Here is a 27,398-nt window from a genome sequence, read left to right as displayed (position 1 = left end):
GTCTCGACACTGGAAGCCCAACTCGACCAGAACAACTGCAAATTCGGCGCCATGGACGTTGGGCAACGGGAAGCGTTCGAAGTACTGGACATGGAGCACACCTCGATAGCTGCAGACCTGGCGAGCATCCCCTCTCTGCTTGACATGGGATGGAACAGTATTGAGGATCTGTAAATGATCGTGTTTCGTGATTTGATGAGGAGTATCGTTCAGCATACTAGATGGTTGGCGAAGTGATTGCAATAAAGACATCAGATCTCTCGAGAACATGATCCATCACCCCAAAACCTTGACCATGGCCTCTCTCCACTTCTCACCCCATCTACCCATCGCATAGAGCGCCATACACCCCGTAACCACACTCCAGATACCCAGAATCGTCATCAGCCACCCATTACCTATCGCACTCAATATCGGCTCCGCAACTACCGCGCCGGTGAAAGAGAAGATATTTCTCACAAAGTTGTTCAGTGCGATTCCAGACGCAGCGCGTCTGGGCATGAACTCCGTGAGCATGGTATTAACCAACGCAAAGATAAGCATACTGCCAATGCCAAAGAAGAAATTACTAATCATGGGCACAATCCAATGAATCCCCTTCTCCGCCGTCCAGCCATAAACGATGAGAGCCGAAGGCCAGAGGATAGCAGCAATCCACGCATTCTCCTTCATCCGATCTTCAGGGCGGAAGATGAGTTTGCCTCTGTCGTCGTAGCGGCCTGCTTTCCGTGCTTCGCGGTGCATGATGCTGTCGATCCATTTGCCGCCGAAGAGTGAGGCGAGGAGGTAGCCGACAGAGTTCGGGATGTAGAGGAGGCCGATTATGAGGGTGGAGAAAGAGTAGGGTTGGGCGGCGAAGGTGGATTGGATGCTGATGTTGAGGATGTAGAGGCAGCCGAACGTTATACTGGCGTAGTAGACGGTCAGGAAGACGGGCGGGAAGCGGAGCCATGCTATGATGCGCAGTGGATCGATGAAGATGTGGCGTAGATGTAGTAATATGCTCTTGGTTTTCTGGACAGTGGAGGCACGCGTGGTGCTTCTTCCGAGTGTTGTACTTTGCTCTTTCCCGGCATCGTTACTGGGTAGTGTTGTTGGGTCTGCGGAGGGTTTCTCTTTTCGATGCAGGGTCTCCGGAAGAGCGAATATGATGAAGATCAGTGTCAGCCCACCGTAGATGACCAGAAACCACTGAGTCGATCGCCAGCCTAGCCCCGACCCCAGAGCACCACCAATAATGGGTGCGAAGAGAGGTCCACAAAGCGGTCCAAGGTAAAAGATACCCATCGCCCGTCCGCGCTCCTTTGTCTCCCAGACATCGGCGATGGTCCCTGCGCCTACAGCTTGCACAGATGCTGCTGCACCACCAGACAAGACGCGGAAGACGATCAGCATAGCAATGCTAGAGCTGATTGCGGACAGAATAGCAAACAAGACGAACAATATGAACGACGTTATGTATATCGTACGTCTACCCAATCGCTCAGAGAAAGAGCTCCACCACAACGGGAAGATGGACATGCTCAGCATGTACACAGCAACGCTCATGTTGGTTACCGTCTCCGTTGCATTGAAAGCTACGCTGATCTCTTGCAACACTGGCATAACGATTGCGCTACCCATCGGTGCTGCCATGGCACAGAAGGCGACAATGAATGTGAGAAGCCATTTCGTTTGCCGCGCGTAGTGTTCTGGGTTCTCAACCTCTGGGATGAGCGCGAAGCGCGCAAGAAGTCCACGGCGCTGTGATCGTGGAACAATAACGGCATCGGGTAGGACTGAGGTGGTTCTTGCCAGAGCAACTGGACGTTGTTTCGCGTTCGATGTTCTCGGCTGGTCGGCATGCGTAGAGTGCGATGAGGCGGTTGACGCTCGTGATGACGAAATCGACATTGTGTCGTTGTTCCCTTGGTTGCTTGTTTCTAGCATGTCCTTTTCCGATATTTCTTCCTGTTCTAATTTCGTCTCTTCTTCGATGCCTCGGTCCGGCACATTCTCCTGTTTCATCATCCCGGAAGGCGATCTTGCCCTCTCGTCGTCTGTCATCATCGCCCGTTGCAAAAAACGACAAGAAAGAAAGAAAGCCAAGTAACGCAACGCTACGATCTTCACAAGGTTATGTCAATCGACAGCTTGCATTGATTTCCGCGTGCACCTGCTCTTTTCCGTATGCGTCGTAATACCTCGGTTGTCGACAGCCGCTATCTCTAGCTCTTCAGCATACTATCAACGCGTACCTGTACGCTATGTACACCGCAGCATGTCCTCAACACGGGGAATGTGGGCGAAGAAAAGTCAAACCAGGCCATGACTCCAGACGAAGCCCAGCGAGACGCAGTTGTTGAGCGATAACTAAGCAGAACTGACAGCGGAACAGGCGATTTGCCATGCGGAAACAAATCGCATTAATTATATCCGAAGCAAGGGTGGGCCCAGTAGGAAGCATGCTTGCGATCCGGGTAATTGGAGCTTCACGGCACGGGATGTGCCAGCACCAGGCGTAGATCTGTCGTAGGGCCGCAGCGAAGTCAGCCCGTTTGATGCTTAGGTGTGCATCTGTCAGCCAAGTCCAAGAACCCTTGAGGTTGACATCGCAGAATCCGATCGCATCTGCAGGGCCGTTATCGTCACTTTTGGCGTTGTCGTGCGAGCAAGTTTTGGCGGGGTAAAGATGGATTAGCTCAAAATGGCTTGGAAGGGCCCATCATGGCCTCGGCTTCCTCATTCCGTCATCGTCGAAAGCTATTCCACAACACGAAGCCATTGGGTTTTCAACACAAACTCAATTAGCCGCCCGGTATACCGCGAACCCGAGAGCTCACGCCATGGCAACCCAGAACCAAGACCGTCTCCGAACACACTTCTCCTCAGCCCCGGACGAAGAGCACAACAACCGCTGGGATGACCTTTGGAGAGAATCTACATTCTTACCTTGGGATCGCGGTCACGCGAACCCGGCCTTGATTGACTTGCTGCAAGAGCGTGGTCGTCCATTGTCGTCCCCAGACCCAAATCCCTCCCTTGGCGCACCACCACCGAACAGCGAGTCCGCAGGCTACGCGTCTCTTGCTGGACCCCTGCGGGACGATGGGAAGAGGAGGAGGGTGCTTGTGCCGGGATGTGGAAAGGGATACGATGTAGCGCTGTTCGCGGCGCATGGGTACGACGCTTATGGGCTGGAGGTGTCTTCACATGCTGCAGACGCGGCGAGAAAGTATCTGGAAGACCCTGGCAAGGGACCGCTGGGAGGAGAATACGCAGTTGCGAATGAGAAGATTGGGAAAGGAGCGATGAGGATTGTTTGTGGAGACTTCTTTGAGGATGGCTGGTTGGCAGATGTAGAGGGCTGGGAGGGCGATGAAGGATTCGACATTATCTACGACAATACGGTGAATCGATTTCCTGACGTCGACCGTGGAAATGGCATCTGTACTGACGCGACGATTAGTTCCTTTGCGCACTCCCTCTGTCACTACGGCCAAAGTGGGCATCTCGGATGACCACGCTTCTCCGCCGCTCTGCCCCGAATACCTCGTCTACCGGTGGTGTCCTCATCTGTCTCGAGTTCCCAACACACAAGCCCGCGTCCTCAGGTGGCCCTCCGTGGTCGCTTCCGCCTCTCGTACATACCGAGCTGCTCAAACAGCCAGGCGGGGATATCTCGTATGACGACCAGGGTGTGGTGACAAAGACGGATAGAGAAGAGGCAGACAACGCGTTGGTCAAGATTGCGCACTACACGCCCAAGCGGACCCACGAGATTGGCGTGATCAAGGGTCTCGTAAGGGACTGCGTGAGTATGTGGCGGCACAAGGCGGATTGTCTGGACGAGCAGAGGTGGCATTGAGCGTAGCAGGTTGCTGAGAGGTTGCATATCTCTGGTAGCCGTTGTCTGAATGCCAGCATCTGCACTACCGCTCACAACCTCATCCAACCTTGCGTAGCGAGTTGTAATGCTCGCCTAGACCGTGACTGTGCTTGTAGTATCCCAGCCAGATTTCTTCCTTCTCTTTGACCTCGTTCTCGGCTTCTATCTTGTCCACCTGCCCATCGCTGTGCAGCACGCATATCCTTAGACCGTATGTCCGAGCTAATGCAAGCAGTTCCAGATGGCCACCCCATTCGCCAGTCTCTCTAATCTTGCGCACATGCTCCGGCAACGGGTCTTCCATGAAGCCTGAAAAGTCGTCCGCATGGCCCTGGATCCAGTCTGCTGCCGCGTGCCTGACCGCCTTGTATGCCTCTGGCTTGGTACTGGCTCCCTGATCTCCCTCTCCGTTGATCGTGACACCTATCCTTGGCTTCAAGCCCAATTCTCGTGTCTGCAACTGATCTGCGACAGCAGCATATAGACAATGACCATCCGCGCGTATCTCATGCAGCGCCAGCCCGTGTTTCCGTAATTGTGTCGCCATGCGTTCTCGTTCTAGTTCGCGTGGGTTCGGTGCGTTGGCAGCTTCGCGCTCTGCTTCTGCGATGATGGAGGCTTGTTCGGCGGCGCGACGGGCGAGGCGGGCTTTGGCACGGTTCGGCTTCTTCTTCTTGGGCTCGGTGGAATCGCCATTGGTGCTGCTGTCTTTGCTATCCGGACCATCTACTCGGAGATTGGACATGTCTTCTTGAATATCCTGCGCTTCATCCCCGGAGCTTTGCGGATTCTCCGCTTGCTCTTCCGCATCCACAGCCTCTCCATTCTGCACAGCGAGTTCGTGCGCTTGCCGCTCTTTCAATTCGCGCTCGAGTCGCTCGCACTCATCGTTGACGCCCTTTCGTGTCTTTTTGCTCGCTTGTTTCTTCTTCTGTGTTATACGGGATACGAGGTCGCGTTGCTCTTTGCGATGCCGAGATTGTAGCGCTTCGAGGGTTTCTGGTTCAGGTGTAGGCGTCGCGTCGCTCATTGTGATGGCGCAGGGTATCTTAGGACAAGCAAGGTAGGGAGCGGAGGAAACGAGTTAAGGTAGAGACCGTGGGTACTTTGCTGTGAGATCGACCAAACGATGGTGGGGTGGTGGGGAGCGCGACATTCTTTGGCGTCTCGGTGAATGGTTTCGCCGACGCCTACCTCGTCTGGCATGCTTCATCATCTGTCTTCATCCACATACTCCGCCTACTACCAGAGTCACCATCAATTCGATGCTCAAGGCTCGACTCTAGATCGCGTCTGCGCTTATTCGAAGATAAGAGATCTCGCGGGAACCCACGTATCTCGCCAAAATATTCCTTGTCCCTATTCTATCGTCAATTCACACTTCAAGAGATGGGTTCAAGCAGGCATTCATCTCATGTATCGCTGGCACCGAGATGTGACATTGTTCTTTCTTGCTTTCTTTTTTCCCCTCATTTGCTTAGCTGGAATCGTAGGCACCCGCAGTGTCAAGGTAGTAGGTTGCACCACCATGATGCCACGCGCCGAACATTTTCGAGATTGCCAGGACGCTTATGAACGACATCGAATTGAAGTTGTTCGAGCACCCAGTTCTAGAATGGCAACAGAGTGCCAAGCGTACTACAATAAGGCCTGATAAGTTGGAGACATTCGAAACAACTCTCACTTTTGATTCCGCCTTTCGGTCAGCCAAAATGCTCGAATCCTCTGGATACGCCTACAGTGCACTCCCAAATACGCTCTCTACGCTCGCCTCATGTTTGTAGTTCTGCATGTCTAGATGGAGACCATCAACATCCAGCTCATTCAGAGACAACTGCGGACGAAGCGAGATTGTCCGAACCGTGAAGCCCAACGTCACACAAAGAGAGTCGCTCAGCTACTAGCAATATCCTGTGAGAATAGCCGGCTATTACACTACTCTGAAGATTTTATTGCAAATGAACCCAGTACGGAAGTCAGCTTCACCATCCCGCTCCTCCACCGCACCTTCCTTGGCGACCGCGCGCCTTCCATTAGGCGCTACCGAGCGCACAGGACTTATCAACACCACCGCTGAAATACCACTGGAACACGTCATTATCTCACTCTGCCATTGGTATCGATTGGTACCCGACAATCACAGAAATGCCTTTCCACGACCAGGACTGGGAAGACCTTCAGCGCGACTGCGACATCTTCCCTGCCTACACCGACTTCATCTACGGACCCGACGAGCGCCTGGTCGTGACGCAGGAGCCTGGTCTACACCCTGCGATATATTACATGAGTCCGCCCCCGCCGGTCCGGTACACTAACAGCATGCCTTCACGATCTTGGTCTTACAAGACCGCCGAACGACTGGAGACGCTTGAGCCTGCAGCTATGAGAGAGTTGCAAACCGGAAACTATGGTTTCGCTAATACCAATATGAGTGGCACACGCAGCGGCAGTACTACTCCCGGATTGGATGTACGCCCGCAGACGGGCAGTCCCCTCTATCCGTTGTTACCACCGCAGGGCGTCCGCACTGTTCACGAGAAGGAAATTGCGCAACGTAGCATGTCGAACGCGTCGCAGCGCCGACCCCAGCCTGGATCAGCATTTCGCTTTAGCCCGTCGCAGCAGCAGCAGCCAGTGCGAATGACCCGGCAACAAACGCAGATGAGGAATGCTCCGGTCTATCAACAGCCTGTTGTTCAGCAAAAAAAGCCGTCCTTCTTGCGCTCATCATCTACGACTGATGTCGATGACAACCTGGCGCGGACGAACTCACGTCAGCAGCCAACCATGCTCTCGCCTTTCACCTCACCAGCGCCGATGCTACCCCCGCCAACTATGCTGCCCCAACAACAGTCATATAGTGCCACCGGTCTGCCTGAGACCTCTACTCCCAGCCCAGCTTTGAACAACTTGGCAAACCCCAGCAAGCAGGTCCCTCTTCTCCGGCCAGTCGATATACTGCACGATCCGCGCTACAACATCCTCCACCCCGACAAGCGCATGGAGATCGCCAAACTCCTCCACGAAAACGGGGCTGTCGTGCGCGACTCTCAAGATAATGATCTGCGAGCGAGAGCTTTCGCGAACATCCAAAATGCCACCACGATTGTCAACCAGTCAATGGCCAGCATGCAGGCTGCGATGGAGTTGCAGCAGCAGCAAAGGGCGCAGCAGACTAAAACTCAGGAGGGCTCCCAAGCGCGGATGGGACAAGTACATCAGACTCAACAGCCTCAGTTCCAGCCTCAAGCTCACCAGGTATACGCTCAGCCCCCGCTTCAACCGGGCATCACACCCGTGCAATCCTCCCCGTCGCCCCCGGACCCATACTACACTATTCCTCACACTCCTCAACAGCAGATGTCGCCACCTCAGCCACCTCAGCCACCTCAGCCACCCGCACCCCAAGGCTATCCGACGTCGTATCCTCAAGATTCCATTCCGAACCCTACACCGCCGCAACTGTCCGTCCAGCTCCGCGCGAACATCAATCGCCACCTACTACAGGTCTGGCAGTGTCTGCGGGTCGTGCTATGTACCCCGGATAACCCGTCAGAAGAAGCTGCACAGAACAAGGAGCGCGCAGGTCGGTGGATTGAACAGTTCAAGGCGAGCTTGCCGGGTGAGGGACGCCCATACCTGATGCAAGTCATCTCAAGGATGATCAAGGAGCATAACGCAGGGGGGAATGTGATGGCGTTGTTGGGAGTACCTTCTCGACCAGCCTAGACGGCTGCGTCTAACGGGAGTGTATACGAGCGTGCTACGGAGGTCACAAGAGATCACATGCTTCTGCTGTACAAAACGGCTTGCAAAGAGGAACGCATAACAGTACATACAACATAGCGCCCAAAAGTCGGACTTTCAAAAACACGAGTTGCGACAACTGAGCACTCTACATTGTGGCGTCGAGAATGCGTAACCGCTGCTAGTGGATGCGTTTAGTGCTCAGATTCTACGGTAATGACAAGATACGAAAGAGCCAAACGCTCTCTGCTATCTACCCATGAAGCTTTCCAAATTAGAAGCTTAGCCGCTGAGGTATTCCTTTGCTATGTCGCATTCTTGAAGTTGGCGTGCGAAATCTCGACGTGTACCCAAAGCGCTTATAGCTTTATGCACTTCTTGCCACACTTCTTGCAGTTCTCGACGTTGAACTTCTCGTAACATTGTTCGCAGGTCATCCAGCTGTTAACCATGCAATTCACCAACCTGAATTTCTCATAACCCACAGGAAAGACTTCTTTCATCCGGTCTTGTAGCGTGTCGAGCCTCGCATCGACCTTGTTGCGCGTCTCACAACAATGAAATTCGTGCTGAACAGCACCACCGTCTGTCATCTTGATGTCCATCCAGTTGACCCTTGAGTTCTTCTGGCCGCCAATAGGGGGGAGGCGGACATGGACTGCATTTGGGATGTTGCACATCATCCTGCCGGGGAATTCGTAGCAGTTGGGATTGCTGTAAGCGTCATCTGTGAACCCCACTGCAAAAAAGGGAAAGTTAGTGATTTTGCATAATGCTCGATAAACAAGCACTTACCCATGACCATAGCAACTGAATCGACGAGAAGCTGGTGGATATGTGGGTTCTCCCACTTCCCTCTCGCTTCAAAGCACAACTGGGCTAGAACTGAGATGAGTGCATGCGTACCCAATGCGGATGACATTACTTACTCCACTTCCATTCAACAGGAAACGGTTTCAACTTAGTGACTTCTTCGACATTTATGCAATAGCGGGGTGTGTTGAAGGCGCCGCCCTCGACGCACTCTCCATCGCGCTCTGCACAAAGAGATTTCGTTACATGGTCAATTGCAACTTTCCATTCCTCGCCTATGAGAAAACCTGAGTTGATGGCTGGACGGCCAACCCAGACTTCCACAGTGGCAAAGCCGTGGTGGACTTTGAGTGGGCTCCAATCGCAACATGTGGCGGTAGTCACATCTATCGATGTCAGTAAGTAGATGCCAGGAGACCGTGTAGAGTCGCGCCATACCCGTGTATTCAACAGGCGAGACGTCGGTCATGCTATCGAAGACAGTGGGAACAGCGGCAGTGAGAAGTGCGAGACCAGCGACCACGAATAGGGCCAATGTACTGAATAGTTTCATGCTGGGCGGAGGGATTTGCTGTTGGTATAAACTCGACCAGAAATTGGGATTGGTTGAATTAGGTATCGGGAATGGAGTAAAGAGAGTGGAAGGAGCAATTCTGTTTAGTTATATGTATAGGTGAAGGTGACTATAAGCCAATCGGAGCCTGGTCAACGGTTCAGGATCGTAGTGAAAGAATCAGAGCTTTCTGGTGGTAAGGGCGAAAGTTGCCTACGCGCAACTACGATTCCTCAGACAAGACAAGCCCTCTTCAAAAGCAGCTTTACTGTGACTGCTTAAATCACTGCTTCAGCTTCTAGTAGCCCTACGAGCGCTACAGTTATATCGCTACGTATCCCAGACCTTTGGTCTTTTCCTGGACTAACCTTGAGTACAATTAGAGGCCTCGTTGATGGTATCGGCTTGTGCGCTCCGCTTTCGACAGCGACCCTTGCTTCCCCGATAGACATGTATCATCTCGATGCTAGTATCTAGCACGGTGTCGATATCCTGTAGAGACCCAGAGAACCAGCTGGTTTAATAGAGAGTGCGTACCAAGATGGTTTTCTGATGTTGGCACTTTGACTTCATGATTTCCCCCAGTCCGCGACTTGGTGTGAACGGTCACGGTGGGATGCATCATCAAACTGGTCGCGCAAGATCTCGCAGTCCAGCAATGCGATAGACAATGCTTTCTTCACAAAAACTGTTGCATCCTCTCCGTAGTGTGTATCGGCATCAGGTCAGTCGTTGATGTTGATAGCTAGTCGAATAAGATGAGGAGGCGAATGTGGTAAGGCACCCCGGGCCCGTAGACCGTTGGGTCAAGGCAAACTGTTTCGACCCAACTTTTACGTTATGAGGACGACCTGCTAGTCAATAAGAAGTGAATAAAGGCGACGTGTGAGAGAATGCGTCGTTTGTCGCTCGGTCGACAATCAAATTACGTATCCTCTAGCGGCCGACGATTACGTCCTGCCTAATGCGGCTAGCACGCTGACACCCAGCCCTTCACCTTCCTGAATGCGCTTCTATCCACAACCTCTTCTAACCCCCCAGAACTCCCAAGAAAGCTTTTGTTTTGCGCAAAAGCTTATAGCAACATTGCAATGAGCGTCACAATGTCTTCGAACCCATCCACTGTGAATGCTGGCAGGTCTGCGGGCCGGGGCTTTAGCGACCTCCCGCAAGGTACCATACCAACCTCGGCACAACTTGTTCTCAGCTCACAGACGCGTAGAGGTGCGCAACAGGATATACGCGCTTGCCGCGAACGACAAGCAGCGCCTTGTTGAGCAGCACGTTAGCCGGCGCAGTGTCACAACAACAAGTGAAGGGTTCTGGGCTGCGCGCGCTTACTACAGCTTGACTCAGGCGTCACGACAAACGCGTCGCGAGTTCCGCGAACTGTACTTGAGGGACCGTGCCGTATCGGTGCACATCCGCGATGCGCAAGACTACCTGGATGCCATCTACCCGTCGTCTGGCAATTTTGCCGTCGATCGCAACACCATCAGCGCCTGGCTCACCATACGTACTGATGTCGAACGCCGTGGCAAATACGATACACCCATCGAAATCCGTCCCCTGCTACTGAGCCTTTTCCAAGCGCCTGGTCTCGAGTACGAGTTCGTGGGCAAGGGAGGCGCGGTCTTCAACGAATTATTTGTTGGTTATGAGGCGGAGTGGAAAGCCGCAGTGGAGGGCGTCTTCAAGAGCGTGGAGCTGAAGGAACCAAGCGTATTCGGCATGAGGCTGGTACTGAATCCCAAAAGCACAGTGCCTTGGGTCAAGCAGTGTAAAATATCAGTGACAAGGCTACCGCACGTACCAGAGGATGCATTGGAGTGGTTCAGTGCACTCGGATTGGACACGGAGAACGACATGATCTTCGTGAGGAAAGGTGCGCCGAAGTGGCTGCGCGGCGACTTTATCAAGAGTTCGAAGTAAAGACGACGATATGCGATTGTGCCAGAAATTCGTCTCGGTGTCAGAAGTTATGGTTGTATTAATGTGAAGTTGAATACCGATACTTGAGTTGACTGCAGGTACCCGTGAACGTGCAGCGTTCCGGGATCGGATGACAATAGCAAGTGACCGTGGCGTCATTCAGCTGGAGCTGCCGCTCCCGATGCGCGATGAGCTGCCAGGAACCCAAGCAACAAGGAAATTCATCGACAAACGCCAGCGCTCACGTTTGCTCTCCGGGTATGCCTCTTTATGTTACACTTAGCTAAGAGCCTGGTGGGCTCCAGCGGCGACTGGTTTCTCTAGGGTAGTGCGCTCGCGTTTCTCGGTACAATACCTAGGTATCATGCTTTCCACAAAAGAAGGCTTGGGGTCAATACGATACTTATCATACTTAACCGCAACACCATGCAGATGTCTCTAGATCTACAGCGGGTGAATCCCACGTGGCAAGCATGCTGGCGATCTGCAGCACAGTAACAAGGGACACCTCGAAACGCAACCCCCGAAAGAACTCACAAAAGCAGTCATTTCACATTGGCACAACTAGGTATGTACTGGAAGCTACTGAACAAGGCGCATACGCGATATTGACGTTCTTTGGTTGCTACGAGCCTATCGCAAGCATACCGCAGTTATCAGCCGTCGATCCGAGCGCGCGAGCGGGCTATTCTCCGCAGGTTCCACCGAGCCGTCACCTGTTGCCAGCCTTTCCTTTCGTGGAGCTGGTCATTCCTCCAGTGTTTGTACTCTGGAAATGCCCAATAAGTCTATCATCAGACCGTTCACCCATGGTGATGGGTGCGCTATCGCAGACGCTGACGCCGGGCGCGCGTACAATTTTCGAAAATGTTCCACTGATTATGTCGATACGAAGAGGAGATGTATGTTGCCCAGGAATACTGCAGTCTGACCTAGAATCATACTCGGCTACGTCAGGAGTGTCGTCCGTTGTGCGTGTGGATCAGAGATCATCTTCGAGGAGCACAATGACAAGCTTGACTATCTCGAGATATTGCCTGGGTACACCGCTCGAATATCTCATCTTCCAACGAGAAGAACCAGATCCTTGTACTGCAGTGATCACACGGGCGTCCTATCGATCCCTCTGCCTCTATCGGACCCGCATTCACACAAGACATAACGCTCCACCTTGCAGGTGATCACCGCCCCCACGAGGGTGCGCACGATTTGCAATGCCGCCGAACTGAACAACTGGATTTGGGGCGACTAACCGGTCTGGGAATTGGCTGTCAACAGGGGCTTTTTCGCATCATCTGAGAGTTTGGCCTTCACCTGGAGCCTGTGTCCGGATACCCAATTGTGGATATGGTTCTGAACGGAAGGCTCACCCTACAGCACTGGTACCAGGGATGACTGAGCACTAACATCAAATGGTAAGCTTTTTCTCAAATTCCTTTTGGTGTGTGGTCTCGGGACACGGTGACGATGGTGACATGGACTTCTAGCACACCAACACTCATCGCTTCTCCTTCATGGTTCGGGGGCACTGCGCGCATGATCTCGTATGCGTCAAATTGTGGTTTCGGGTAGCTTTCGGTGCTACGCAAACTCGGTGTCGCATCCCTCGATGTCGCATGCGCCACGGAAATCGGCAAATTAGCGACGCGCAAAAGCCACCTCGCGCGAGCCACACTTCCGCGCTTTCCGCACCGCCCCTGCTTTGGCCAATCATACGGCGGCCTGCGCCATAGAAGCCATGCTAAGCTCCAAAATTGCGGCGCCATTTTGATGAGACTTCTGCAGTGTGCTGGTGCGGCTAGTCCTGCATTGTGATGTAGAGCTGCTGATGACATGTGGCTAGGAGTGGCTTACGCACGCCGTGGGGAAGGGATTGGGCAGAGCATATATAGCGTGAAGCCCCCGTTGTGGCTGTGTGAAACGCACCACAATTACCATCGTCTACTACTCCTTTAGTCTAACGTTGTTGCGGTACGGGCCTAGCGCTATCCTGATCTACGAGACGAACGCCACCATGTCATTCGAGACCTACATACAGCGCGCAGACAACTACATCACCAAACAGATCCACAAGTTCGAGCAACAGAGACGCGGAACCAGATCGCCGCCGCGTGCAAATGGATATCACCCAATGCCGGCCCTCCACGGGCAAAAGCAAGGCCGGCCGCAATCTCAAGGTGGCTACCCCGGCAGCCCTGCTCCACCAGGCGGTGTACCTTCAGTGCCGCAGGGTTGGATACAAGAGTACGACACAAGGAGCCAACGCTGGTACTACATAGAGAAAGCCACGGGAAGAAGTCAATGGGAACCACCATCTTTCGCCCCGCCGCGCGCCGCTACATTCCAGCCTGACGTCCGCATGCCCAGTCCATACGAACGTTTCACCCGGGAAGACGAGCAAAGTCAGCGATGGCGCGAGCGATCCAGTTCTCAGCCACAACGGCCAGGATCTGGTGTAAGTGGCCATGGACAGTTCCTCGATCCGAGACAGAACGAAGGAAGTGGAGGCGGCAGTACAAGCCCAGGTGGCATGCATAACCAGTTGCCACCGGGATCACATTACGATATGAAGACGGGGAAGGTGGTCAGTAGTATGTTCCCGGAGGGTCAGACTCATCACAGCTGGCAACAGGAGATACAGAGGATATGATTTTGTTAGAGAGGATGCTGGAGAAGGAATCAGGGCGACATACATAGTGTCACCGACATGGAGTTTTTGCTTTACGGAAAGGAGATCTTCGACGAGTTGATGAGTCCTGGTGTTATTGATCTTTTATCGAATGTCTGTCGTATAGGCGACTGTGGTAGAACTATTACCGTTGTCACAACATTAGAAACTGCACTGCGCCTTCTTTAACTGAAATTTAGAGATCTCCGTATCCTAAATGATCTCGTATCCTCATGTTGTAGCTCATAGCCTGGTTACTTGCCGCGATTACCCTGTAAAGCTGCCGTCACTTCATCTCGTAGGATGTAGAAAGACCATTCAGCTGTAAGCAGGCCTCGAGTGAACCCGGGAGACTTTTTTGCACCCAAACTTTACATTTGTCTCTTTTTACGATGATGTAGGCTCCAGAGTGAAGGAATCTGTTAAGACATTCCCAACCATGTTCTTCTCCTTTGTACAGAATGCTGCCCATCAGACCGCCGTATCACAAACCAGTAAGCCAGAAGCAGACAATCAAAGCTTCCCACATCCACATTCGGCATCAGATCGACCCTGGAGGATACGTAGAGCGCTGCCAAGGTCTTGAGGAAGAGACAAGTTTGAGGCCGAAGACGTCGTCAACAGATGTATCCGAATCTGAGTCCGTTAACTGGGCTTCGAATGCGACGGCATTCCCGGCCAACTGGTCGGGAAGGTAGTGGTAAAGAGTGGCAGGCATCGTCGATAAGAGTCGGGCACTAGTATACACATATTGACATTACTGCCAGCCTTATTCCAACTGCAATAGGAAGGTCAGAGCATCAACGGCGACATGGAGGACTGACACTTTATCAGATCCTGCTAGGCAACAATCGGGATGGAGGGCCTGAGCTGATCCCGATCTGATAAGAGTCTAGGTCCGAACTCCGAGCGAACATTGTATATACTGTACGCAAAGCGCGTCACGGTTTATTGGATATATGCAATTCTAGCTGACGGTATTTATTAATATGTTCCATTCTAAAGACCCGGAGAAAGCTGTGGATGGGATTGTTGGTGGTCCGGCACCGGGCATACTCAAAACCGAGCATGGAGCCCGTGACGGGGAAGACCCGGAGATAACGTCTTGGACCACTGACAGTACTAACAACCGCCTGGTGCGTTTGAAGAATGAGTACGGAGTATGTTAATGTCCTACTTTTATCAATTCTTGCTAACAAATTAGTCAACATGGGCGTCACCCACAGACACCTCCGATCCTTACAACTGGCAAGCTTCACGCAAGATTACCATGGGAATTATATTCTCTTTCGGCCAGCTGATACCCATAATGTCTGCAAGCATGATTGCACCGTCGCTTCCTGCCATCGCTTCCGATCTCGCCATCAGCGCTTCTACCGCCCAAATAACCATGTCGGTATACTTCCTCGGCATGGGCATCGCGCCGTTCTTGATCGCAAGTGCCAGCGAGATATGGGGGAGGAAGCCAATCTGGCTGATATGTAACGCTTGGTACGTGGCCTGGAATACACTGTGTCCTGTGGGAAGGAACACTGGCTTGATGATCGTTGGGAGGTTTATGACCGGAGCTGGTGCGAGTGTGGGCGTAACGGTAAGTGATGAGACTGAATAACGCTGACATTACCATGACTAATTCTTCGCAGCTCAACGGGCCGGTCATGGCAGATATGTATGGTGAGAACGAACGCGGCAAATCCCTGGCCATGGTGACCCTACTTCCCTTCCTTGGCCCTGCTCTCGGACCAATCATCGGTGGTCTTGTTACCCATTCCATCCATTGGTCGTGGGTCTTTTGGATCATGAGCGCTTTCAACGCCGTCGTTCTGATCGTCGGGTTCTTCTTGATCCGCGAATCATACACACCAGTATTGCTCCGTCGCAAAGCCTTAGCCGAGGGTGGTAACGTCCTAACCACCAAAGCTGAGCGTGCTCGCATTGCGCAGAACCTCCTGCGTCCAATTCGCATCTTTATCACAAGACCTATCACCTGGCTCATCTCACTGACCGCGACCCTGTCTTTCGCCGTCTATACACTCATGCTCGCTACTTATGCGTCGCTGTGGATCGACAAATACGGTCAATCTGAACTCGTCGGCAGCTTGCATTATCTCTCGGTTGCAATAGGCTCGACCCTATGTGGTCATCTGGGCGGCCGCATCATGGACTGGTCGTATCGAAAACAAGCTAAACAGGCTGGTGAACAAGGCGTTCCTGAGTTCCGCATCCCCTACATGGTTCCTGGAATGATCATTATGCCAGCCGGTCTCTTCTGGTATGGATGGTCTGCCGAGCGCACGCTCCACTGGGTGATGGTCGATTTAGGTGTTGTCATCTTCACGCTGGGTAGCTTTATCGTGAACCAAGCAAGCATCGCATATCAGATCGAGGAATTCGGCCAATTTGCAGCTTCCTCAGGTGCAGCTATCCGCTCGGTTTCGTATGGTCTCGCATTCGTCTTCCCGATTTTTGCACCCGACATGTACAGAAGTCTGGGATACGGCTGGGGCAACAGTACATTAGGTTTCGTCCCGATTGGCTTGGGATTACCAGCGTGTGCAGTCCTGTGGTTTTGGGGCGGTAGGATAAGAGCTGTCGGCAAGTCAAGCTGACCACAGCGACCGACTACAAATATTAATGGAGCATGGGAGTGTAACCGAGGTTGTTGAAAAGCGGCTGCTTTGAACGAGATCTGAGCTGTAAGATACTTAGGTAGAATTGGAGAGAATAGATGATCAAAAAAGAGCGCGTCGCAAGGTCCGCTAGCTATGACGTCATTGCCGCATGGGTCTACGCCGCGAGAGAGCAACTTCGAAATCTCGCCTAGGAGCAAGCCTTCAGCCGCACCATCTTCGAGCTCCCCAACATCGATCTTGACAACCGCATCCTTTCCGCAACCCGCTTCCGCGCATGCGGTGTACACAGCCGCCAGTCTGGCGAAGACGATGAGCTTGAAAATATCGTCGCCCTCGATGGCTGCTCCACCCTCGCCCGGCTCGGGGGTCTCAAGCCACAGTTGTTTAACGTCCTCACGCGCGCGTCGCTCCCAGCTGTCCAATTCGTGATCATGTCGAATGGTTTCCACATCGATCTCGGAAGCAGGCGTCTCGCCATCAAAATCGTCTCCACGATCTAGCTGGAGAGAGCTTGACTTAAGTACTAGAGAGATCACGCCGTTGAGTTCGCCCGTCAACGTGCGGTATACGAACGGGTTGGCCGCGGAATGTAACAGGAAATGAGAAGCGAAAAAATTCGGATCGTCGCAGGGCGCGAGCTTGATCAGCGACAGCTGGGACTGGATATCCGTGTGGTCATTGAGGCACGGCGTCCCCGTGAGTGGCAGGCGCAGCAACGCTCGAAGGCGATTCACAGCCTTGTTGATACCAGTCTTGTCGTTTGCAATCTTATGTGCCTCGTCCAAGATTTGGCCCCTCCAGTATACGACCATGGTGGGGAAACGTGCGAGAACCGGTGTCTTGAAGAAGTCTTCGTGCGACGCTGCAGCGGCCATGGCATCTTCGTAATCTGACCGTAACATCTCATAGGATGTTATTACCACATCGACTGCGGCAAGCTCGTCTGCAGTATGCGCAGTGGAGTGGTGCCACGACTGGTGTCCATGGTATACAATGACACTTGGAGGGTTTTCCAAGTGCACCTGGAGCTCGTTCTCCCATTGGGGAATGAGATCGACTGGAACAACGATCAGGAATCCTCCCTGTATGCTCATCCTGGGGTCGAACTCATGCGCATCATGCCCTTCGTCCAAAGTTGTCTTGTCAAGCAAAGGCCAATCAAGCCCATGCATGGCGAAATCTCGCTTCAAGACGGCGTACAATCCTACGGCTACCAGCGTCTTGCCGATACCCATGCCGTATGCCACAATGGTTCCATGATGGCCTGCCTGCAATCTCTCGAGGGCCCTATGGATAGCATGGCGTTGATGTGGGTCGAGAACGATGGGCTCTTTCGCATTGGTAAGCTCCGATGGTGTTGCAAAATCCGACCCCGACTCCGTTGTGTGATCATCTGATTCAACCCGGATCCCTTCCTATGTCAGACTCCACAGCAAGTCATACTGACTTTCCAGAAGTGCGGGACTAACGTCCTTTGCCTCCTACGTCTTCTTGTTCTTGTTTTTTCGCTTCCTCTTCGAAGGCTTCTGTTCGTCATCTTCTTGAGGGGCGATGTATTCCTCAACCTTCTTTCTCCTCCACGTTGGGTTAGACCCTCCAGTCTCATGGACCATGTCCAGGAGTCTGTTTCGGGCATTAGAGGGTGGTCGGGCGGCGTCATCGAAGTCTTGGAAAGGTCGCACCCTGAGCGGGTTCCGCCGCTTAAAGTCTGGCGGAAGCATGGCGATGGGTGTGCAGTGAGCTTGAGTGGTTGCGCCGTTCCGATGTAGAATTGAAGCGACACTAGGAGTTCAAGGTTTGTTTGTAGTAGAAATGCGCGCAAGTTCGCGTACAAGAGCGATAATACCTTGGGCAGGGCGACGGGGCACCTTGGAACCAATCCGCCAGATACGACGGCTCCTTGGGTACGCTACCAGGAAAGCTTCGCAGGGTAATAGATGCGCATTACCTTGAGCATATTCAGCGTTAACCAACACTGAATACTCCCCGGGCAGGTTATGTGGCGACACCCGCATGCGATTCCAGCCTGTATCTTCTCCAGTCTGTGATGATGACTGCTTGTGACCTTGGCCGGGCCCTATGTATCCTTCAGAGTTGTTGATAATGTAGAGGGCGGTTGTGGAAGCTTGGATTGACTGCTTCCGGCGATCAAACTGGGTAACCTCAAAGGATTAACAGATGCACGAATACTCCAAGCATTAGTAAGAGTGCTGAATACATGCTGCCCATGCTTCGCTGTAGTCGATACGGATGCGCTTGACTTGATGCGCCAAAGGTCCGGGCAGTTGTCGACGTAGTCGGTGGGTTGACTGCCAGCGACGCATGGGGGCAAGGCCGGGTTGCGGTGGCAGCTTATTCTCAATCTGCTTCAGTCACTCGGGTTCCGCCAGCATGTCCTTGATAATGGTTCCTTGAAACATGTTGCTCGGAACGGTACACTTCGCACGGAAGCGGTACTGTAGATCTCGCGGGTAAGTGTTGAGCTGCTTGCCGCGCCGAGGTCGATGATGACCGGCAACGTCTTGTGGCGAAAATGCTTCAGGAAGTAGGCTTTTAGGACGTTGTAAAGGAACGTGCGATTCTTGTCATCGACGTCGCCATTCTCGTAGTGATGCTCTGCTTGGAGGCAGAGGATGAACTCGAACACTTGCCTGATGGGAGGTACATGCGACCCCTCACAGTCCGCGTTGGTGCAGTGGTTTGTCTGGTCGAGAATGGCGGTGAAACAGTGAATGGTGTTGATGGCTTTGCCATCACAGCCGAACTTTGAAGGATTCAGGAGCGGCCCTAGAGTCATCTTACCCAGGGTCTGTCTCATTGAGACTGGAATCTCAGGGTAAATTATGTCGCGCGGCTTCACGGGGTTCAGCTTTTTGTATGGAATTTGCGGGTCGCGAGAGGGCCATGACACAAAAGATGTTCTGACGTGATCTCGATACAGGCTCTTGGAGTATACATACCGTAATCTATAGAGTATTCTTAAAGAGGTGGAGAGGCAGGAAGAATACTTACAGCGCGTCTGAACCTGCATAGCTTTGTTTGAGAAATATGTAGCCTTCTCAGGTGGCCCAGTCGTCGTTTTCAGTTAGTGGGGGAAGACATGTCTTCCTCGCGCACTCATTCTCAAGCCGTCACGGAGTCCTTTTGACCCTAATGTCGATACCACGCACCGCTAGAATCCCACATGCAGGTTTAGTCTCTCGGTCGTAGTCTTCGCGGCTCATTTATTACTGCTTTACATCGAAGTCGGCGTCTTTCCAAGCTCCCACCATCGGATATTGTTTGGTTTTGATGATCTCGTCGTAGCTAGAGCCGCGTCGTGAGATATTGGCTACCCACACGAGTATGGCGGCGACGTCCTCAACCTTCTGGGCTTGCAGCTGGTCCATGATATCCTTAAGCTGTCGTTCAGTGAGTTTCGGGAATTGGTAGTTTAGTCGGTATGCGAAATCCGACAACTCAGAATTGAATGCCGGGTTCTAGTTATCCTGCTCGATGGTTTTGGGTGTTTCCTTGGTTGGCTGCGGAGGAAGAGAGGATGTCTCGTTCGTGAATCTTTTTCTTAGCTGCCGCGGTCCTCTCCTTCTAAGCATCAGCTGCCTTCTTAGCCGCCTTCTCGTCTTGAGCGGGCTTGGCCTTGGCGGTGGTCTCGGGGGTAGCCTCCTTCTTAGCCGCCTTCTTGTCTTGAGCGGTCTTGGGCTTGGAATTGGGCTTTGCGGTTGAGGGTTTCTTCGAAGCGGGCTTGCCTTTGGAGGCCGCGTCGTCGTCGGAGCTCTCCTCCTCTTCGGTCTCGTCGATGCCGTCACTTGTATCGTCTTCGTCCGTGGACGGATCTTTCTCCGTCTTGTCATCGCCATGATCTACAACAGGAGCGGGGTCTTCGGTGGGCTTGATGTCGTCGGAGATGTATTGCTATTCGCACAATGTCAACGGTATTCATTTTGTTTGTAACGGATATACATACTTCATTGAAATCGCCGTCACCTTCCAACTCCTCGCCGTTGGAGACGTCCCTGATCGCATCTGCAGTGTCTGTGGTGTCCGGCATCTACACATCTTGTGGCCATGCTGTTATTGTATCAGACTTTCGTGCTGACCATGAGCTACCTCGAAGCTGTCACAGTTGTTTCACGTGACAAAGCACGACTTCAACAACCAGCGTGAAGCAGAAACAGGGCCCTATTCTGAATCGACGACGCATTCTCTTCTTCGTGTATGCCCCAGGCTATACCTTTGTCGCCTACGCAACTCATGAAAAGGCCAGGCGGAAGCCCACGATAACCGCTCTAACTGCTGAGCGCATCACGACGAAGCAGTAAGATAAAAATGACGCGTCATCATCAAATGCAAACCCCCAAGCCTACCCAATCGCGACCCATCGCACTCAGCATTCCACACCACCTTCTGCGACCGCGCCAGAACCTCGCCCTACCTCCCGTCAACACCTTTTGCACTGCACCCCGCCCTGTAGCCATCTGCAACTAGGCATCGTGCATCGATCCCACGACACTCATCGCACATGATATTCGTCCGGTACTGGTACCGAAGCGTGGCTTCGCACGCTAAGCCCGCCAACTTCGGGAACTCCGACGATCCCCTAGGCCGCAATCAGGCCAAGTGCGCGGGAACATGGCGTAAGCGAGCTGCCCTGGGATGTAAACCTGGTCTATCAAGGCGATGCCGAATGCATGGAACGGGGAATGGTGGATTTGATGCTGGGCGATGCAGATTGCGCCCGATGTTGTGTGATGATGGCCGCGTTGTGCGATCGATGGAAAGTTTCCAGTTGCTCATTTTGCGCTATGGGGTCGTGCTTTGGGAAAGTTGCGTTGCATTGTGATTCATGAGGCAGCACACTGGCACATGCCCATGCTACTTTTAGAGCGTTTGTTACTCCTCACTCAGCCCTGCCTAGTGTATGACGTCCATAGGATTGGAGCCACGCTAAGACGTCTGCCTTACGAACAACCGTTTGGTAAAAGCCCTGTTGCATTGCATCCACGTGCATAATCGGTCGGCTCCGCAGTGTGGGATTCGACGGTGCGAGTTCAATGTGGCCATGTGCCTGTCAAGCTGAGAGCTAGTGCACAACGCTAAAGACAGTTGGTTCAAGGTATCCATGTCGCTCCAGGTTCCACATTCGTTCTTGACGAGGAGTTGGTTACTAACAGGCTTGTGTGCGTTTTCGTGTTCATGAGAGAGATGATGTTGACGTGCTTGAAGTACCAATAGTGACTATAGTTATTGACATGAAAAGAAGAAAACAAGACGAAAGAAAGGAAACAACTCAAGAAGGAACTAGGACATGGGAGTACAGCCTAAAAGCCGAAATTGACAAAAAAAGCGAGAAGAAGAATGGAGGAAACGCCCTAACAACTGTCTTTCGATCAACTTTACCCGAATATTCCTATGCTTTTGCCATGCTTTGCCATCACTTCGCATGCATATCTGCCGACCCGTCGCTTATGCCTTCCAAAGGAGCGGAACATGTCCCACGCACCAAAATGATTCAAGACGCCAACGCCAACGCTAAAGTAGGTTATCGTCCAGGGCTACCCCAAAGAAACAAAGTGTGTGTGCTTTCCAAACAGTGTGACCAGCACTAGAATTATAGTATTCGAAAAGCGTGAATATGGGATGAGGGTGTATAGGAATGTCCTGGCACTAGAGGCTTGCCGAAGGAGACGTGTGCGGGGAAACGATGAAGAGAAGAGGGTTGGATCCGCTGCGATATGATGTAGATATGGGCGTCTTCGTAAACCGTTCGTGATAGCCCCAGTCTAATGTAGAGTTCTGGGCAGTGTTGTTGGTATCGTGAATGCTTATCGTCGAGACATGAGTATTTGTTGGATCTGTGCCAGCGAAGGGTCTTCATTCAGCCACTTCCCCTGCGAGGCGTCTGCGGCGCGCAGCGTATTTTCGACATAGGCATCGCTGATTGCGAGGAGTTCCTGTAGTCCAATAGTCAGTTTAGATCTTAGTGAGCTAGCATGCAATGTCTCTAGCCTGGTGCTTCTTGTCGCATTTGAATCCCTCTCCTCCAGTCTCAAAGTGAAATAGGGGTGTGTCGCATGCTACGTACATTTCTCATCGTGGCATCGGCCTGCTGGAGTAGGCCCAAATGGCTCGCATTGGGCCTCTGGCCACGCAGGATACTATTACGGCTGTTCATCCACCGCAGGCCAGCGTGGGCTCGTAAGTAAGCGCGTTGGCATTGGAAGCGTCGCACAGCGGCGTCTGTAATAATGCTGCAACTTGTCAGACCCTTCTTCCGTGCTAAAACCTACAGTCCCTCATGATCGACGCACGCAGGAGGAAGTGACCTACTTTCTCAGTTGCTGCTTCTCTGCCTCTGGATCCCCTGAACCCGTGCTGGCACTGCCAGAGAAGGGTGTCTGCAGGATAGCTTGTGCCTCGCTGGTGCACTGTCGAAGTAGAGAGTAACCCTCAAGGTAATACTCCTCCGCTGTGGGTGTGGCGCGTAATTGGACAAGGTAATGTTGTAGGTTACGAAAGTCGGTCATGATCTCCGCAATGCGCATAGCACGGGCATCGTTGACTATGTTTATGTTAGCCTATGCGGTTTGGAGAGCCGTATGAAATGAGGATGTGGGAAGGATGAAAAGATTTCGCTGGAGTAGGGAGAGCCTTACGACCGTCAGACATGGTGGCTTAGGTGTTTTGAAATGAAGATCGACTGGCGACAGATTGATGAACTGGCTAATAGGAAGTAAGTCTTGGATGGTAGAAGAGAACTAGGCTTGCTGGTGTGAAGACAGTCAATTGAGGCGGCGTGGCGAGTGTTAAATAGCATGTAGGAGACATGTATTCACGATGATGATGGTAGTGGTAGTGTCCATGAGCAAGGCTCTCGATAGCGTAGTGTAGGAACAGCCATACCTGCAGGGCTGCTCCCGCCGCTACCATAAGGACGTCCCACTTTGGGACCGTGAGTAGCTCCCAGCTGTACTAGGGCCCTGGCTCGATGGACCACTCAGGACCTTGCATTCGGCAGCTCGAGGCTTGTGAGGAGGTGTGAGAATCGGCATAGTAGCATCACCGTCAGTACCAGTCTCCACTACAACGGGATAGCCAAACATGCAGGAACCGTGCGTCTGCATCTAACCATGGCTATTTTTCGATGCTCCGCTACGTTTGCTCTCCAGCTGGAATGAGCAGCGTTGTGCTGGACCTGTTCAGCAGCCCTAAAAGCGCCACATCGAGCAAAGTAGTTTAGCGAGCCAGCCCTGGTAGGCTGCATCGGGTAAGGCATCAAGGCCAAGCTGTGTATCTCAGCCGCAGCATCCACTTTGATTGGACGATGCTTATAATTAGTGGTGCGGTCTTCGCGTGGTTGTCCGCTGAGTATGAACCTGGAAGTGCGTGCCGGCGTAGGGTTGAACCTGCGTGCAAAGTCGAACAACGCTCGCGAAAGCCACGGTCAGCCACGGTCAGCCACGCGACAGCTGTGCTGGGCACTCCGACGACTAGGAGCCAGTCGCATGACGTCGATGGGGCAGTTCGCGAGTTGTTGCAGACCGTTGCAGCTGAGGTAGTATGGGAATCTGGTGTCATGGGCGACACCAAGTGGAGTCATGGCTGAACTCACCACATGTTTCTTGTCCCAGGACCGGCCGCTTTCGTCACAGTTGCGCTTATGCAGGAGAGTACAGTCTAACGTCTTCATTCATGGTGCTGCTGGAGCACTTTTGACGTCTGAGAGGTCGTATCATGCTATCTGTTGTTATCGTCATGGTTCGTCTCAGTCATACCTCAGCGACCCACATGCCGTTCCAGCTCCACGGCCATTGCTCCTTCCTTAGTCCTTGTCTGCGATTGACTGCAGTCGTTCATCGATTTCCTCTTCGGTGAGCGCCCTGAAGGCGGAGTCTGTGCCCTCCTGGCCGTTGGTCTTGGGTCCTCCTACGATGCCAATCTCCAATTCGTTCTTCTTGAAGTCGACCGACAGGACGGTGCTCAAGGCGGTGATGGCCAGCTCGACAACCTCCTCCCAGTTGCCCTCGGCGTGCTCCTTGTTCTTCAGCTTCTTCTCGAGGAAGTTGAGCGCCTCTTGCGTCTTGGGTCCGGAGGCTGTTGCCTTGTAGCCTACGTAGTAGCCAGCTGGATCGCACTTGTAGAGTTGGGGGCCGAATTCAGAGTCGAGGGAGATGAGGGTCGTGGCCACACCGAGCGGTCGCATATAAGCCTGCACGTTGCTTAGCATCCAGTCGCGCCTTCTTCACGCATTGCCACTTACACGCTGTGTGTAGACCTGGCTGATGTTGGCTATCCTCTTTGCCAGTACGTCGCAGGGCATCTCGTAGCCGTACTTGTAGCGGAACTCGGCAGCCTCGCCCCGCGCTCTGCTCACGGAGGCTCTCGCATCGGCGATGGATCCGGTCATGACACAGCCGACCGAGGGCGACAGGCGGAAGATGTGGGATACGGAGGAGGGGTCGATCAGCTTGTCCTGTGCATATACGTCAGTACCTCGTGCGGCCCGTCGTGCTTGCCATACGTACAGGCACCTTCTTCTGCGAGATGACTACTGCGCAGTCCTTGCCCCGCACGCCCAATGATGTGATGTTTGCTGCCGTAATCGCCTTGAATGCATACTCTGGGGATCGTGTTAGTCGTGGCTCCTCCAGAAGTCGCGGGGTCTGTCATTGCTGGGATGCGTACCGACTTGGTATAGACGACCTTGGTCCGAGAAGATGGTAATGTGTCTGTCGTAGCCTGCGCTTCCTGCATGACGAGGGTACTTGTTAGCATGTATGCGGCAAACACCAGGTTATAGCTTCGACGCACCAGACATGATGGGCGGTGGTGGATCTGTGTATTTGTAATTGGCGGCTTCAGCTGCAGCAACGGGTTCCGGAGATTTGCGTAAGCTCGGTGGGCGCGGTCGGGGGGTTGAAGGCGAGGTTGTCGGCGTTGGCTGTCACTACACGCGTTGCTTGTGGCCTGGAGCTCTGGGATCGCCGTCACTTGGTCTGTGCCTTCCTAGATCAGCCCCGAAATTCTCTGCCTGCGACCTCTCATTCGGCCTTTCCCTCCTGACAGGACGCTCTACTCCAGCTGATTCGGTCATGCGCGATGCGATTTAACTCCATCATCTAGATATCCATATTCCGCATCTGATCATGGCTAACGTGTTTGAACCGGGCTACATCCCGGCTTGGAGACGGCTAGGGATCAAACTGAGGCACGAAGTAGAAGCCGAGTCCGGACACGCCGTACCTGAACAAAAAACACCAACAACTACAGACGATCGTGCGCAATCTTTGCCATCCCAGAAGGGTGCCGTAAATGGCAAATCCTCAAAGCTTGGCAAACGGAAACACCAACATGAGGCAGCTGAGGATCATCAACAGGATGCCAAGAAGAGTCGGGTTGAGACCACGGAAAGCGACGTCAACGGAGCTACTAGTCACGAATTTCCAGTCGTGACTTTTGATGTCGAGCCAGAAGCTCCCACGGAACAGACTCCAGCAACAAACAAGCCCTTCAAAGGAGGAGATCCGAATTATCGAAAGAAGAAAGAGAAGCCAGCCAAACCCCGGAGAGAAGAAAAAGAGGGTGGTTCTCAGCCCAAGGCGCGTCCCAAGCAAGGCTCCACTCACCCTACTCACGAGCCAGCGTACGCGACAGCGCGTCCAACTTTACTTGCCTCCACTGAGTTGGACCACGCCAACCCAGCCGCCGCCACAACACCACAAAGGCTCCCCAAGAAATCTAGCCGCAAGGAGCCCTCTGACTCACCCCCATTGACAGACCGGAGAAAATCAGTCGCATTCACCCCCGATACCAAACGGTCCGACGGGAATACGGGCCAGGATTATTTCAAAGCCTGGGTTGCCGAACAGAAGGGAACTGGACCCGTCTCCCAGCCACCAGAAGTCTCCAACTTCGTACTCCATTCAATCATTGCTGAGGAGCAGAAGGCGGCGAGGAGGAACGGACAACTAGACAAGAAACCAGCGACAGAAGCAGAACCCAAAGACGCCACCAGTTCCAAGACCCCAGACGCTGAACCGGAAGAGAAGTCGAAACCGCAGCCGAAGCCGACACCACAAGCAGCACCGAATCCTACGTCGAAGCCTGCCGAGGCTAAATCTACACCTGCATCTGCAGCTGCGCCAAAGGGAAAGAAGAAGGATCCTTCGGTGTACATTGCCTATCTCAGGCAGTACCACTACGATCGCGACAACTGGAAGTTCAACAAGGCGAAACAAAACGACGTTGTTGATAACGCCCTAAACATCTTTCGCATCCCTAACGAGCATTCCGAGGCCCTAGTTGAATACATCGCTGGTCTCCAAGGAGCTGGTGTGATCGCACGTCTGCGCGAACGTTGCAGGGCAACAGTGAAAGACATCGACGAGCAAGACGCCCAGATGAATGACGCGGAAGCCAAGAAGGTCGCGCGGGAGGACGCAGAACAGGAGCGCATCCTCAAGGAGCGGAAGAGGAGAAAGACAGAAGGCGACATCACAGACCTTGGTGAACACGAGTACAGTGCTGGGTTCATTCGACGTCTGCAAAGGCGACGAGCTGAGGCGCTCCTGAATGCTTTGGGTCGCGCTGAGCCCGTACTACCAGCAGTGACTCCAAGATCGAGCATCAACCCGTTGATGGAGCATGTGGAGCCAGCGAAGCCGGTTGCACGCAAGCGGAAGCGCAGGACAGAAGTATCGAGCGATGAGAGCAGTTCAGACAGCAGCGACTCGGACAGTTCAGACTCCGACTCAGGTGACAGCAGCGACTCAGACTCAGGATCTGACAATGCGACTTCTGCGAAGAGCGCCAGCAGCTCGAGCAGCGAATCAGGAAGCAGCGACAGTGACAGCGGCAGCGATAGCGACAGTGATAGCGATAGCGATTAGAATGGCGATTAGGAGTCGGAAATAGGAGCAATGGATGGAGTTTACAAGGCATTACTAGTCCTGTTCTTCTCGTCTTTGCAGTGGATACCTGCAGGTCTGAAAAAGCTTCCTTTACTGCCACAACTGTACATATCAAAACGGTCGCAAGGAAGCATTTTTGTGGAAAGTCAATACTAGTAGTACTCGGCAAAACAAAATACAAGACGAATGAGATCAAGCATGCGCAGTACATTGTGCCTTCCCGAGTAATGTATGTACGATACCCGAAACAGCTAGTGCATCGTCAACATGCAGCGGG

The 27,398-nt window shown here is 53.0% G+C and overlaps 14 protein-coding genes across 14 annotated transcripts; 6 read left to right on the top strand and 8 right to left on the bottom strand.

Annotated features, from left to right (window-relative positions):
- Positions 1 to 276: 276 nt before the first annotated feature.
- J4E93_005970 (uncharacterized protein) lies at positions 277 to 2,049 on the bottom strand (the record flags this gene model as incomplete). The annotated part of the gene is made up of 1 exon (XM_049343888.1): positions 277 to 2,049. One exon carries the CDS (start codon positions 2,047 to 2,049, stop codon positions 277 to 279), a length of 1,773 nt encoding a protein of 590 aa, XP_049199121.1.
- A 776-nt stretch (positions 2,050 to 2,825) lies between these two features.
- On the top strand, positions 2,826 to 3,847 carry J4E93_005969 (uncharacterized protein; the record flags this gene model as incomplete). Its single annotated transcript, XM_049343887.1, has 2 exons — positions 2,826 to 3,389; positions 3,449 to 3,847. The coding sequence occupies 2 exons, from the start codon at positions 2,826 to 2,828 to the stop codon at positions 3,845 to 3,847; spliced, it is 963 nt and encodes a 320-aa protein (XP_049199120.1).
- Positions 3,848 to 3,926: 79 nt separating this feature from the next.
- J4E93_005968 (uncharacterized protein) lies at positions 3,927 to 4,898 on the bottom strand (the record flags this gene model as incomplete). The annotated part of the gene is made up of 1 exon (XM_049343886.1): positions 3,927 to 4,898. One exon carries the CDS (start codon positions 4,896 to 4,898, stop codon positions 3,927 to 3,929), a length of 972 nt encoding a protein of 323 aa, XP_049199119.1.
- Positions 4,899 to 6,013: 1,115 nt separating this feature from the next.
- Positions 6,014 to 7,597, top strand: J4E93_005967 (uncharacterized protein; the record flags this gene model as incomplete). The annotated part of the gene is made up of 1 exon (XM_049343885.1): positions 6,014 to 7,597. One exon carries the CDS (start codon positions 6,014 to 6,016, stop codon positions 7,595 to 7,597), a length of 1,584 nt encoding a protein of 527 aa, XP_049199118.1.
- Positions 7,598 to 7,974: 377 nt separating this feature from the next.
- On the bottom strand, positions 7,975 to 8,981 carry J4E93_005966 (uncharacterized protein; the record flags this gene model as incomplete). Its single annotated transcript, XM_049343884.1, has 4 exons — positions 7,975 to 8,354; positions 8,411 to 8,494; positions 8,545 to 8,814; positions 8,867 to 8,981. The coding sequence occupies 4 exons, from the start codon at positions 8,979 to 8,981 to the stop codon at positions 7,975 to 7,977; spliced, it is 849 nt and encodes a 282-aa protein (XP_049199117.1).
- Positions 8,982 to 10,084: 1,103 nt separating this feature from the next.
- Positions 10,085 to 10,913, top strand: J4E93_005965 (uncharacterized protein; the record flags this gene model as incomplete). Its single annotated transcript, XM_049343883.1, has 2 exons — positions 10,085 to 10,154; positions 10,204 to 10,913. 2 exons carry the CDS (start codon positions 10,085 to 10,087, stop codon positions 10,911 to 10,913), a joined length of 780 nt encoding a protein of 259 aa, XP_049199116.1.
- Positions 10,914 to 12,927: 2,014 nt separating this feature from the next.
- On the top strand, positions 12,928 to 13,563 carry J4E93_005964 (uncharacterized protein; the record flags this gene model as incomplete). Its single annotated transcript, XM_049343882.1, has 1 exon — positions 12,928 to 13,563. The coding sequence occupies one exon, from the start codon at positions 12,928 to 12,930 to the stop codon at positions 13,561 to 13,563; it is 636 nt and encodes a 211-aa protein (XP_049199115.1).
- Positions 13,564 to 14,890: 1,327 nt separating this feature from the next.
- Positions 14,891 to 16,190, top strand: J4E93_005963 (uncharacterized protein; the record flags this gene model as incomplete). Its single annotated transcript, XM_049343881.1, has 2 exons — positions 14,891 to 15,172; positions 15,225 to 16,190. 2 exons carry the CDS (start codon positions 14,891 to 14,893, stop codon positions 16,188 to 16,190), a joined length of 1,248 nt encoding a protein of 415 aa, XP_049199114.1.
- A 22-nt stretch (positions 16,191 to 16,212) lies between these two features.
- Positions 16,213 to 17,935, bottom strand: J4E93_005962 (uncharacterized protein; the record flags this gene model as incomplete). The annotated part of the gene is made up of 3 exons (XM_049343880.1): positions 16,213 to 16,270; positions 16,389 to 17,501; positions 17,700 to 17,935. The coding sequence occupies 3 exons, from the start codon at positions 17,933 to 17,935 to the stop codon at positions 16,213 to 16,215; spliced, it is 1,407 nt and encodes a 468-aa protein (XP_049199113.1).
- Positions 17,936 to 18,582: 647 nt separating this feature from the next.
- On the bottom strand, positions 18,583 to 19,245 carry J4E93_005961 (uncharacterized protein; the record flags this gene model as incomplete). Its single annotated transcript, XM_049343879.1, is given in 4 exon segments — positions 18,583 to 19,001; positions 19,017 to 19,023; positions 19,175 to 19,180; positions 19,240 to 19,245. 4 exon segments carry the CDS (start codon positions 19,243 to 19,245, stop codon positions 18,583 to 18,585), a joined length of 438 nt encoding a protein of 145 aa, XP_049199112.1.
- A 554-nt stretch (positions 19,246 to 19,799) lies between these two features.
- On the bottom strand, positions 19,800 to 20,154 carry J4E93_005960 (uncharacterized protein; the record flags this gene model as incomplete). Its single annotated transcript, XM_049343878.1, is given in 2 exon segments — positions 19,800 to 20,126; positions 20,146 to 20,154. 2 exon segments carry the CDS (start codon positions 20,152 to 20,154, stop codon positions 19,800 to 19,802), a joined length of 336 nt encoding a protein of 111 aa, XP_049199111.1.
- Positions 20,155 to 22,036: 1,882 nt separating this feature from the next.
- Positions 22,037 to 22,880, bottom strand: J4E93_005959 (uncharacterized protein; the record flags this gene model as incomplete). Its single annotated transcript, XM_049343877.1, has 4 exons — positions 22,037 to 22,165; positions 22,297 to 22,462; positions 22,542 to 22,773; positions 22,868 to 22,880. The coding sequence occupies 4 exons, from the start codon at positions 22,878 to 22,880 to the stop codon at positions 22,037 to 22,039; spliced, it is 540 nt and encodes a 179-aa protein (XP_049199110.1).
- Positions 22,881 to 24,033: 1,153 nt separating this feature from the next.
- On the bottom strand, positions 24,034 to 25,029 carry J4E93_005958 (uncharacterized protein; the record flags this gene model as incomplete). The annotated part of the gene is made up of 5 exons (XM_049343876.1): positions 24,034 to 24,420; positions 24,472 to 24,684; positions 24,737 to 24,831; positions 24,897 to 24,959; positions 25,023 to 25,029. 5 exons carry the CDS (start codon positions 25,027 to 25,029, stop codon positions 24,034 to 24,036), a joined length of 765 nt encoding a protein of 254 aa, XP_049199109.1.
- Positions 25,030 to 25,357: 328 nt separating this feature from the next.
- On the top strand, positions 25,358 to 27,100 carry J4E93_005957 (uncharacterized protein; the record flags this gene model as incomplete). The annotated part of the gene is made up of 1 exon (XM_049343875.1): positions 25,358 to 27,100. The coding sequence occupies one exon, from the start codon at positions 25,358 to 25,360 to the stop codon at positions 27,098 to 27,100; it is 1,743 nt and encodes a 580-aa protein (XP_049199108.1).
- Between the last annotated feature and the right edge of the window lie 298 nt (positions 27,101 to 27,398).

This window comes from Alternaria ventricosa (assembly GCF_023758065.1).
Source record: "Alternaria ventricosa strain BMP 2768 chromosome Unknown scaffold_9, whole genome shotgun sequence".
Lineage (NCBI taxonomy): Eukaryota > Fungi > Ascomycota > Dothideomycetes > Pleosporales > Pleosporaceae > Alternaria > Alternaria ventricosa.
This window is presented reverse-complemented; position numbering and strand designations above follow the sequence as displayed.